At 45.8% G+C, this 13,320-nt stretch overlaps 1 protein-coding gene across 1 annotated transcript in view; it reads left to right on the forward strand.

Annotated features, from left to right (window-relative positions):
• The first annotated feature begins 3,823 nt into the window (after positions 1–3,823).
• Positions 3,824–13,320, forward strand: part of znf385a (zinc finger protein 385A) — a 55,177-nt gene continuing 45,680 nt past the window's right edge. Inside the window, exon 1 of the mRNA XM_041945662.1 lies at positions 3,824–4,146. Coding sequence (XP_041801596.1) covers positions 4,137–4,146 — 10 coding nt within the window. The 5' untranslated portion in view covers positions 3,824–4,136. The remainder of the gene's footprint in view (positions 4,147–13,320) is intronic.

Consider the following 13,320-nt stretch of genomic DNA (forward strand, 5'->3'; position numbering starts at 1 on the left):
GCAGGGAATTTATCCTGTGTTTACATGCTTACACCAGTAGAGGGAAGCAAAGGTTAACCACTAATCACCAACCAGGCTCAGTAGCCCTCTCTTGGCCTTCACACTGTGTGTATTTGTGTGTGGACTTTGGTCAGTCGCACTGGGAGACCTCACCTTCAGTATCCAGACAAAAGCTGGTCCTCATAAGGTTAACCATTTATTTTAGGGTTAAGAGTGAGACCTGTTTTCAGTCTGAAGGTGAGAATTAGGCTCAGGTTAAAGTCTCTGTGGGATAAAAGTTGAGGTTGGCATATGGTGCTTAAGGTCAAGGTTGGGATAAGTCCTCAGGGGATGAGTAATAAAAACAGGTTTGTGTGTGTGTGTGTGTGTGTGTGTATAAATGTGGCTGACAGGTAATGCACTGCTCATGCCGCAGAGTGAGAAGTCATGTACTGTTTGTTGGTTGAATCCATGGATCACCGTCATCTGGCCCTGAGTGGCAAAACACAACAATATTGGACATAACACAATAACAAAACAGAAAACACAACAGCCTGTAGTCCTGTTCAGTTTTCCCATAGACAGTGTTGTGTGACTCACAGTCAGAACACTTCAATGGCTTGCTTGGATCAGCAATCGTCGACCCATTCAGTTCTGTTATTGTGGTTTGTTTGGTGTTTTTCTCCTCAGAGCCACCATGTATTCATCATCATGTAGATAGGCACACAACACACACACACACACATACACACACGCACACACTAGACCTATTTTGTGTTTGACTCTCTCACACGAACCTTTTACTACAAAGTAGAATAACTCAGTTTAGTTAATTTGCTTATTGAGCATGTTTCCTGAGCTAGCCAGAGAGGCGTAGTTTAGTCAGGACAGTCCCTGGACAAAAAAAACTGCAAAATGGTCTTATAACAATACAAAGCTTGCTATTTTACTGGTCCTGCCTGAATCACATCCTCATAATTTCCTGAAAAATAATTATGTAAGTTGGTCCTTTTAAATGGAAAGTAGAAACAGCACATGTCCAGTTAATTAATTCCACTTAATTGCTGGTATAACCAATGGAATTTTTAGTCAGAACACAGCCGCTCAGCTGAACATGCAAAAATGGAAAATTTGTCTCCATCAAGCATACAGTTCAATTTGTATGAATAATAAAAAAATGAAAGGTTTGTTCTTTCAAGGAAAATCATTTTTTCCTTATAATTAGCGTCAATTAAATTACACAGAACTTAGAAATAATTTGGAAATTATGGACCTGTAAAATAAACTGCTGTTTCTCCTGTAGCTTGTGAAGAGGTATTTGTGACTGAAGTGCCTCTATCATCTCACATGAATAATGTCAGCTCATTATTCATTGACGATGTTCCCCTAGTGGCCACCTGACACATGTCCCATGATGATCACCCATCCAAAGGTGATAGAGGTCAGCGCATCATCTCTTGAGTGACCAGCCTGTGGCCAATGGCAAATGAAGGGACATAACAGGCCAGTTTCCTCCCCTCTTTCTTCCCTCTTCTGTCTGTTACCCACCAACACCCCTCTGCTCATATACCTGTCCAATGATGCCATCTGTCCTCCCCCCAGTGGCCTTCACCCCATTCCCGTGTCCTAACTCCTCTCTTCTGCCGTGTCCTCCCTCCCTCTTCTTACCTATGGATGACACAGGATCTCCATGCTCCGATTTCACACTCTCATCATGACATCCATTAAAGTGGCGCTGGGCCCTGGGCCCCCGTTGGCCCGACAGCACATTAGCACTCGGCCCATTGAACGCCAACAAGGGCCGGCTCTGAATTATTGATACCAACACAACTAATGAGGAAACCTTATCTAAGCTCTTTCACTGACGCACAAACACACACACACACACAGATGATCATGGAAGGAGTTGCAGGCATAGCTGTATTGATGATAACTATTGTTCCAGCTGCTGGTGTCCCATTTTCAAAAACTAATATTCTCAGCACTCAGTCCATTTCCTGCAGACACAATATTTGTTTATGTGTTGGATTCAGGGACCTGGAGGCTCGAATTCCTTTTCTAACTGAAGTTTGTCCTTTGTCCAAAATGTTTGTTTCTCATCTGTAAGCTCATTATTCTGCGTGTATGCCTGCATATTTTTATTGCTGTTGCAGGTGTTAGATCTTAGTGGCAGTTGTGAAAGCGGGACTTTAGTGCACCTTCGTAAGAGCTACCATATGCTCCATAATACCAACAGCTTTGAGTCTGTGGATTTTAGCCAAACTTACAGTCTGTAAGAATTTGTGTGGGTGTTTGTGGCCCCTCAGCGTGCCAGTGTTTACATACAATGCCCTAAATGTGTGCAGTGGAGCTGCTGTGCAGAGAGGTATTGGAGGTGTCAGCCACCCTCCTTAGTATTCACTCCAACACCCTGTGACTCACAGCCTCAGCCAGAGAGCGTGAGAAGGGTGGGGGTGTGGAGATAGAAAAGAAAAAGAGAAAGCGAGAGCAGGACAAGAGGAGGCGCTATGAACATCAGGCAGCGTTTTCTGTAGCCCCCGGCTCACGTGTTTGTATCTGTGTGTTTGCAAGCATGCCCGCCCAAGGGGATTAATTTTTTGACAGCTTTGTTAAGCCTTCTCTTAAGTGCTGAGCTTCTCAATAGCATCGTGGCTGTGTTATTTTCAAAAGTCTCTCGCTAGCTATCCTGGAAGAGAGACAGAGAGAGAGAGCGAGAGAGAGACAGAGGGTGGTGTTCGGGCATGACACCAGACGTTGTTTGAGCGGCTTTTTGGTGTGGAGGAAGTGGACCATAAGAAGCTGGCTGTGAAGCGCCTCTTCAATTAGTGACTGCATTGCTATGGTCCACGGTTTAATTCTCTCACAGCCCTTCTCCTGCATCCGACTGTCTGTCTTCGTCGCCGTGCTCCATCCTCCTGGTCGTCTCTCTTCTTGTCTCTCCACATCTCTTCATCCCTCTGTCAGTTTGTGTTTAGTTTAATCTCTGCCCCTCCTTCTTCTGCTTCCTCTGCTCTGTCGCTTTCTATTTCATCTTTCCCTTTTCGCTTGCCACCCCCCTACTCCCAGCCTAAATTCCATCCCTTTGACGAAACCACAGAGGTTGATAAAATGCGTAACCTTGCCTGGGCAGGTTAAGAGATGGACAGAGGAAAAGGGAGAAGGACAGAGCCACACGGACAAAAGGTTAATCTTTTAACAAGTCCACATACACATGGAGTCAAAGGACGGGGGAGGGGGGTAATAAACAAGAAACACAATAAAGAGATCTGACAATCAAGCTCTGCATAAGCAGGAGATGGATGAGAAGAATATGGGAAACGAATGGGAGAACAGTAGTTGAGGGGGGAGACGGCATTTTCAGTCAAGCTCTGTCTCTCCTTCATGACTTCCACTCTGCATGATGACAGGCGTCTGCCGTGGTTCCCATTGGTCGAGGCTGCCACCAATCAGAGCAGAGGCATGTAAGGTGCCTTTAGGTTATACCCAACCCCAAAAACAAGAAGCAGGCAGAGGGAGAGGAAGCCGGAGTGGGAACGGGAGTGTGTGTTTTGCAGAGAGAGACCAGAGCAGACAGTGACTTCACAGTGCATGGAGGACCTTCCCTCTGAAGCTCCCCGTGAAATGACACAGTTCAGAGGAAACTGCCTGTCAGCTGTTTGTTGGAGACCACTGCAATTCCTCCTGGCTGCTGTGGAGAAGAAGATCTTGGCTCTGTAGCCTCCTGCTGTGATTGGCTGTCACACTTTAGGCTCCCCCTCCTCTCTCTGACTCCCCTCTTCTCTCTCTCTCGCTCTCCTCTCTGCTGCTAACCCCCCTCCATACTGTCCTCAGGCTTACCTGAGCCACAACTGCAGAAACACTGGACCCCCTCCTCCACTCACACCCACACTCTCTCTCTCCCTCTCTCTCTCTCACACACACACACACACATACTCAGCTTTTCACCTGGAGAGGGCAGGCGCATGAGACGGCATGTGTAGCAGCAGCAGCAGTCTCTCCTCACATCTAGCGCTGCCTCTTTGAGTTGCCTCTTTCTGGAGAGTGGAGAGGAACTCTGAAAAGAGATTTTGGAGCCATTGTCCCCTGGCAAAAGCAGGAGAGACGGGGGCAGTGAGGGAGCACTTGTCAAGCCAGGGACAGCAAAGGCAACGCACAGCATGATTTTGGGTGAGTTGACGCTTTTTTCGGTGCATGGGATTTTGGAGAGGTCAGTCATGTTGTTGGATCATTAATCCCTACTTAAACTTGGCCACCAGCAGCTCTTCATTAATAGCGCGCTCGGCTTGGTTTCCATTCCACACAGACATCTGTCAATACTGAGCTCCGGGACGAACCTTTAAATCATGCTTAGTGCTTGTAATTACGATAATAGCGTGCCATTAATATGGCAGGTGTGAGTGATGACAAGGAAGGTCAAAGTGTTTGGAGCTGGACTATATCATTATGGGCTGTTTGGTCACATGACCAGACTCCACCATTCTCATGTCCTGCCAGAAGAGGTGAAGTGACAAAGACGGTTTCATATCGACCTACTGATAACTGATGACATGCAAATTTATACAAACTGTCAATCCAAAATTCTCTCTCTCCATGTTCTATATATCCCAAAGTCTATATATGTTATTACGCGATGTGTTCTACCACCACCTGATTTCTTCCTAACCTTTATAACCTTGTTAACCGGCGATGAGCACATGGTGCATCACACATGGCGTTTTTGTTTTTAAAAGAAAAACGTAAAAGGTTCAATCTTAGTTTGCAGTACAGTACAGCTTTTAGATGTTATACAGGGTTGTCTCTGAGTCAGCCAGTGCTTCCTGTTTTAGTATTCTGGTCTCATAGTGGCCATGTCTGAGAGAGGGGATTCTGTGTGGTCTCCGTGCTCCACATAGTCAACTCGTACGCTCATGCAGAGGATGGGAGCTTGTCACTGTAAGTCCAGCGATATGACTGATCCTGCTCATGTGCTGCTGTGTGCGTGGGAGGAACATGCGTGTGTGTTTAACAAGCATTGCAGTGCATGTAAGCTTGTGAAAGTGTTCTAGAGTCTTCTAATTTGTGTACGGTCGCGTCTGTGAGACTGTGTGAGGTCATTGTGTGCGCATTTGTTTTGTGTGTGTGTGTGTGTGTGTGTGAGTGTGTTGCTATGTTCTCTGCCGGAGAGGCCACTTTGTTTTAACGCATGCCTGGGCTGATTCAGGCGCAGCTCTGCTCCTCTGCTCTCCCGGCAGGCATGTTTTTCAGGCAGACATCTCTAATGATTATAGGGAGTCATGTAGTCTGAGGTGTGCAAGTCTGAAGCGTGCACGTTGAAGAGTACGTGTTCCTGTGAGTTTAAGGATCCAAGCAAGTCAGTAAAGTTCATGTCTGTGAGCATTACTGTTAATTAAATGGCTGTCTGCTAAACTTTCTCACTCTCTCTCTCAAGTTTTTTTTCTGGTTTGTTTTACATGGAGATTTGCGCCATTTAGTGTCTGTTTTTACATGGACGACATTTCCAGTTTCTGCCGCTGGTCAAAAGTGAACAATTACCTGACTTGAGCCTCATTTAACACTTAAACAAGCACTGTCTTGATCAGGTTGCAGGTGGCAGCAGCTCCCGTAAATGATATTTGGCCAGGATATGTCAACAGCAGCCTCGACCGCAGATGTCTCCCTGTAACAAACAGGTAAACTTGCTCATCAGAGCAATGGTTTGAGCTTAGGGTGCTTATTACTGTGAACTGTTTAGCACTGCAGGTGTGGTAGGGGTAATAAAACATGGAATGTGACTTCTGTTGTGCAGTACCATGAATTTTGCATTTGCAGGATCACTGAGTCCTGTCAATAGCTGTTCGCTGCACGTGCAGCAGCGTGTTACAGCAGCAATGAATGGCGTATCTCCCAAATCTGTGTGTTTTTCATCTTCTAATGGTATGTAAAATATTCTCCCTTCACACCTGCCAAAAAAGCTGACCTGGACTTCTCCCAATTAAATTGTCACACAGATAGGTATCTTCCATTATTTCTGTCCGAACATGGAGATTTTCCACTGCCTAACATTCTGCACCATTTGTGTGATGATGTGGCTGCTGAGCGATTTGACATTTCTGGCTTTCCTCCTCTGAAAAGGGTAATGTCATTGTAATGACCTTTACAATTCTGATGCTGGCTGATCTGGACCTCCAATCAGCAAATTTCCTGATTCAGCTCACTGATATAAATCTGCAAGGTTGTGATAACATATCTCTGATGAAGGGCAAAATGTATCATTTTTTTAAAAATTCAATTAAAAAAAATGTGTGTGATGTGTGTGTGGCGTGTGCATGCCTGTTTAAACCGCATATATCACCAGCTGTGTCTGTATGGCTATGAGTCTATTCCTATCCTTTGTTTTGTATGACCTTGAGGAAACCACCTTTCTCACTGCTGCTCTGTCCTTGACGTATTCACAAGTCCATGATAACTATCGTCATAGGCAATCCGGGGCCCTGCCAGAGGTCTTTGGCTGCTGTGATAGTGATGACAGTCCTGATGCTGATAATGGCAATGGACTTGCGGTTGTGCTGTACAGTGAGCGCCACACAAAGCCAGCTTAGCTCTCTGCCTGACATGGGCTCTGCATCAAGTTAGGGGTATGGGGCTGCTGCTGATGCTGTCTGTGTTTGCGTGTTAAAGTGCGTCTGCACTATCTTGGCAGAGAACAGAGTAGAAGCAGCGAGAGAACAATGGCAGGCTAATAGAGAACATGATCACCAGGCTCCTGTTGACGTAGAGCCTCTCGATTGACTGTGGTGTCATTGTGATCAGCCGCCATGTTGTCTAAAAAAACCTCCCACGCTTTCAGCTCGCTGATGCCTGGAGGGAGCTCCTGGTATGGAAACCGCTTTTAGATAAGAAATGTCTATCACGTCCTCTTGCTGTCACCCAAAATGTTGCATGAAGACAGTCTGACAAGCATTCCTGGGACAATCCACTTTGTTAGCTTCAGCTCAAGGTTTTTAGAGCAGCCTCAGTCACGATCGGTTCATGTTCGGTTGTTGTTTTACGTCGCATCTGTCTCGACTGTTTGAGTCAGAGCTGACCTCCTGAGCTCAGGGCTGTGAAGTCTATCTGTCTCTTTGTCTTTGTGTTTGTGTGCCCACTCCGGCCTCATCCGTCTTCCTAAAATCTGTCTCTCTGTTGACCTGTCCGCATAGCTATTGCTCATTCCATTCCCCCCTTCCGCTAACAGCCTGCGCACACTCACCTGGTTCCAGAGGTCAGCTCAAAGAGAAACCGGAGAAATATGTCTTTGAGCACATCAGCAGTTTTTTAACCCCCATTTTCTCCATGACTGCTCTGCTCTCTTTGTTTATGTCAAAGTGACACAGTAATTATAACTCCTTAATGAGCCAGATATTTAGTATGCATGGCACAGTTTGTTCCTTTAGGCTTCTTTGCATATCCAAGATATAACTGGAACGCTTTAGTGCAGCTGAAACTTGAGAATTCTGCAGTGAAACATGCTGAACAAACTATGCATGGCTAATTCTTAATGCTTTGGCAACACTGAGATATAAACTTTCCAAAGTGATTAGCACCTGCAAATAATAAATCTCGCTAAATCACTCCGCTAACTGACGGCTGCATTGGCTGATCTGTTATTTTAGTTAAAATGATAACAATGACAATAATAATAATGCACAAAGTTTGTTTGCAATAAAAAAATCAGTGTGCACTCTTTGCCGTTTTCAAGCAAATGGGCCATTGGCTTAAAATTTCACCATGTTGCTTTGCAGAATATCTCCTTTCCTTTCAGTGGGAATATTTTGTCTGGGAGTGGGGGGATGGCTGTGACATAGTGCTGTGTGATGAGAGAGTCCACTGCACTTGACCATATCACCTTTCAATAGCTTCTCTATGTGGCAAGGCCCTCAATGAGAAGACTTATTCTCATAATCATAATTAGAATAGGCCACATTTCTCAGGAGTGACCTAGGATGCGAGATTAATCTCTCTTCTCTTCTCTCTTCTTTCTCTAAGACTGGCTCTCTCCTGGTTTGCGGATAGGACTCCTCAGTCAAAAAGCCATTATAACGGGTCCCTTCCCTTCTTCCCATCCCTTCCTTGCTCTCCTCTATTGCTCCATTTGTTTATGCTGGAGTGACTGTGTGTCAGCAGGTTGTCAATACTGTCTGTAAGAGACTTTAATGAATAGGCCTGTTATCGGACTGGTGGGAAGGCAACCCATTGTGTCTGTGAGTGCACCTGTGTGTGTGTGCGCGTGCGTGTGGCCCATCTGTGTGTAGCACTGCAGAGCAGAGGGAGGTGGAGGTGTCTTTTCCTCCTGACTCCACACTGCTTCCCTGGCCCCACTGCAGTGCCCTCCTTCAAAGACCATTCAGTAAAGGTAAAGGCCAGAACGGCGCACAAGCACGCATGGTTTCATTTTGTGAATTAAAGTGATGAGGTCTCCTTTTTTACTCAAAACACACAGAATGCAAACACGATGCAGCTTTACAGCGCTTGCGTACCCTTGAATAAAACGTACAGTTTACAGCGACACACACCAGCGCTGGCACCTGCCACCACCAGCAGCCCGGTGCTGTTGCTCTGTGAAGCACAAAAATGCACCTGCGCGTGATTATGGTGTCACATTAGTGCATTCACCAAGGCAGCCTGGCTGACTACTTACTGGGAATCCTGGGGCTACAAGACACCTGGGAGTTGAAGCCTGGAAAATGTTCTGTATGCTTCAACAGTCACTCTGATCACAAAGTGGAAAGAGGCACAGATGATTCTTCACACTGCAGCTCTCTAGTGTTTGCAAAGAGGCACTGTTGGCTTTATCATGTTGAACATTTATTGTCGTTTACTTTCCTAATGTCTTCGCAAGACTTACCGCTTCTCATATATCTTACTGATATCTAGTCAATTACCCTTTGATTTGATTAATGCACTTGTACTATGACATGCTGGATCTTAAGAACCAAAGTTTACTATATTTACCATGTGCACTTGCACAAACAACTCTTTTGGCTTACTTTGTGTCAAACATATGGCCTGATGAATAGTCTAACTTCATTGCATTTAAGTGTGCACAATTTGGACACTGCAGTGACGTAACGGTTTGATTTTATACTCACGTTGCAATTGACTTGTCATGCATTGCTAATTAGCTAGCATCGGTACAGAAATCTAACTGAAATGGAGGGAATCTCTGTCTGTTTGTCTCTCCTTCAATTTTCTTGACATCTGATTGACTTCACATTTGGTGGGCGTGTTGCTCAGGACCCAAGGAAGTACAGTATTGAATGTGAAGCAGTTTGGGTTAGTGGTTCTTGAGAAACATAAAAAAAGAAACATTGCCCTGCATGTAATATAATACCCAAAGCCATGTGTAAAGAGGGATAGGGTTAACCCTCTCTGTCTCAATTATGGACCAGAGACCAACAATGTGTACTGACATGATCAGGTTTAGTATTATACATGTTTAAAGATATGCCTGCAAAGCACCCATGTGTGGCCACTTTGTGGTTTTTCACCAGTTGTATTTAACTTTTTTGTATTGAAACAAAACAATCTGCTGCTGCAGTGCTTGAAATAGCAGAATGCTACACGACATTACAGGCCAGATTTATGAAAATAGAAGAGGTGCATGTTCGAACAGCGTCTCATCCAGCCTGTGTGCTTTCTTTGTACAAAACCTGCTCATCAAATGTAAAAAGTCAAACTGTGTTATTGATCTACTGATAGGATCATTCAGTAACGGCGTTGGAAGGTGCATGAATAACAATTTCCCAAACAGCAGCCAAGCATAAAAAGGTTGAGCAAAGCTAACGTTTGGCGGCGATAGATGTTGCATTAATCATGCCTGCTCTATTTCTGTGTGCTCAGAGGAGAAGAGGGGTAGAAGATGAGGGGGGGGGGGGGGAGTGAAATGGAGTGAAAAGTGTCCTCATGAAAGAGAATTAGCTCCATCCAGCTCTGGGGGGAAGAGGAAATTCCTCTGAGTGCTGTTGAGATAGGGTTTCACACAAAGACCAAAAGAGAAATCAATTCTCCTTGAGATGCAGCAAGGTCAATTCACAGGGGCATGGCTAGAGAGAAGGAAGCTAAAGGGGAGGAAGAGGAGGAGGAAGAAGTTGATGAAGCAACCAAAGAATGGGAGAGCGGGATTTAACGAATAGTGTAGGAGGATCGAGATAGACTTAAGGGAGCATTGAAGGGATAAAAGCGGAGAGGAAATGAGCGAGCACCAGGATGAGAAAGATGGGATTTGGGGTAGGGTGACAATTTTTTGGTTAAAGCTGGCCCACGGGGAGAAACAGATGCTTCCTTCCCGTAACAGGCATTGAGCTGCTGTCTCTCGGCTTCATCTGACCCATGCAAAGAGGAAACCTGAGCAGTATATCTGACACACTGTTGGGAATGTCATTCTACAGCCTTGCATGAACTTTACTTCCTGCCACAAGGACGTCTCCTCACTCTGCGACCTCATCCATCCAAACAGCTCTCACTTTACGACCACAGGGTTAGCCAAGCACACAGACTAAATGAATAGTACTAGCTTTTGCTTCCAAGAAGCCTTGAGCGAGCTTTTAATCCTTAATGTTACATGAACAGCTCAAAATAGCCTAAATCTCCACCCCAAACGCCTTCTCCCTGCCAACTAAGTCTGTTCCAGTGTGTTTCAGTGGGGTGCATACTGGCTGATGGGATGCGGAAAGGCCTGGTGGTAAAAAGATGGCATTGGGTCGAGCTCTGACCTGCCCTCTGTACCTACTGTAGCTCCAGCAGAAGGGCTCTTTGGAAAAGGTGCTGGAAGCAAACTGGGGAAACCTCACTAGCAGGTAGTTATGGGATCTGTGTGGCACAGGGCTTAGTGCTGGCGTCTGGTATGCACACCTGTCTTCGCACAAGTTCTTCCCTGAACAAGCTGCCCTACCTCTATAGGGAGAGAGAGAGAGAGAGAGAGAGAGACAGAGAGACAGAGAGAGAGAACAAGAGAGGGCTCTGCCAGGACCTGCACCATAGCTCCCTGCCCCTGCCTGGGGGGAGCAGGGGAGGAGAAAGGGAGGATCAAGAGGGTGAGGTGCCAGAGGTGTGGATTAGAAGGCTGTAAGGGACACACAGGTAATGTGGTGTCTGAGGTCATTCATTTACAGTGTGATACTATGTTTGTTTATCTCGTTGCTGGCGTTCGTCTGTGTGTGCTCTCGGGTTCCTCTTGGGTCAGTTCCTGCGCACATTTAGTGGAAGAAAACTGAAGATCCAAGCACAGATCTTAGCGGTACGTGTAGAGACTGAAGCCTGGACGGAATCTCTGCACTGTCAGTTTCTCCTAATGTAGTCGCAGTCTCTATTATGGGATACACGGATGGCTGATTTCCCGCTTATATGTTCGACACAGCTCTCAGCGAACACTGAAACTCAGACAGTGGCTGTTATTGTGGTTCAAAAGAGCACTGATGAGATGTTACAAAGGGGAGGCAGGGAGGAAGGATAGAAACAAGCATTTCCATAAAATTAGCATAGTCTGGATCATTGCAATTGGCCCGATGAGACAGGAATAACAGCATAAACATAAGCGACTTCACATGGCATTCCTCACATCTGAATAATGTTTGTTAATGTTTGGGCTTGTAATGCTTATTAATTTAGCATCAGGGGTTTGACAGAGTGGCAGCAGTGCCACAGCAGTGGCCAGCACACATTGCAGCAGCAGCGTTTCTGCATCCATCCAAAATTTTTCCCATTTGTGCCTGTGATGACTTGTGTAAATGTGAGAGATTGTATTTACAGTAGCACCGAAGATGGTTTTTGTCTCTGTGCTGGGCCAATAATCACCAGCTAGCCGCCGCCACAAATCTTCATTAGCGGATTAGCCGGCAGGGAGACAGCTTGTGTTCTTTTGCTTTTATTGGTGGCCCTGTGTCCAGTGCTTTCAGCCTTTCAGCGTCTCCTCTTCCTGTCTCCTCTACTTAAACCTGTGAACATGGCCACGGCTCACCTGATAATTGCGCACTCGCAAAAACACAGACGTAGGGGCAAGCACACCCATGCGTGCCATGCTCTTTGTTTCTCTCAGTCTTTACCCTTTGTATCTCACTCTATCTCTTTCTTTCTCCCACATATGCTCAAGCCCACATGTACACAATGCTCACGCATCCTGTCAGTTTGTACCCTTGAGGTGCATCAGCTGCCCAGTGGGCACTCATACTCAAGACAGAACAAATTAAGGTCACAGTAGGGAGAGCCGAGCCAGCAAAGGACAACACGGTCTGCCAAGTGTATCCGTGTGTGCGCGCGTGTGTGTGCGCCCATATTTTTTTTTTGTCTCTTCCGACCTCTAAACAGTGGCATGACTCCAGAGAGAGCCATTGTGAAATGGCTCAATGTCCCACTCAAAGGAAAACTGACCCTCATTGCACCATTTTTTGCAGGATAAAAGGTGCCATCCCCTCCCTTTGAATTCAGCCTAGAAAACATAGCGATGAATGCTCTTTTGAAGGTTCTTTGAGATCACCTGATGAAGACTACTATTCAATTCCCTCTTGTGCCTGCTGGGAGTGTATTGACTCATCTAGGGCTGTTGTTGGCCCATCAGTGCTGTTCTGATACCCGAGGGTTGCATTTCACACACTTTGCTGGTGAGCATACAGCAGCCACGCACCAGATAGATAGACAGACGAATCATAAACTTGAATCCAATGACTTTTACATCTTTTTGTGTCCAGTTTCTGTCTATTTTACTCCTTTCTACCCTAGTACCCTCTACCTTTCAGCGGCACTCGTCTAGAGGTAGCTACGTTATCATACCGGCTGGTCCCAGTGGGGTCCAGAAGTTCCAGAGGGCTCGTCTCTGCCAGCCCAAGCCTCAGACCTCCCCTCAAGGGCAATATCGTATTCTGCCTGACTGTGCGCGCCTGTGTAATCCATAGCTGCAGGGAGGGTGACCTTCACAGCAGGCAGCCTCACAGCAGGCTGCGACACAGGCACTCAGGGAAGAGGACAGGCTGGGCAAAAAGGGTGCTGGGGGCAGGACACGGCAGTTCTTAGATAATTACCCTTTCATATTACACTTGCTACATGTGGTTGCTCTCTCTCTCTCCTGTGCAACAACTGCGATGAATATGAAAATGTTCTTCTCTAAAAGGCTATGTTTTAATAATAAATTTTACATTTTTGACAAGCACAGATTTATACATATATTCTCTTCAGCACAGTATCAGTTATTTTAGTGCCATGACTCCTAGTGGATTAAAGCTCAATCTAGTCTAAGATAGTCCTGTTGGAAAGAAATCTGTCACCAATCACTCAGTGTTAAAACAGTTTCCTGCGGTTTGCTCAGTCTTGGAGAAAAATGCTATTTATCAT

The sequence above is a fragment of the Chelmon rostratus genome, chromosome 10, assembly GCF_017976325.1.
Source record: "Chelmon rostratus isolate fCheRos1 chromosome 10, fCheRos1.pri, whole genome shotgun sequence".
Taxonomy (NCBI): Eukaryota; Metazoa; Chordata; class Actinopteri; order Chaetodontiformes; family Chaetodontidae; genus Chelmon; species Chelmon rostratus.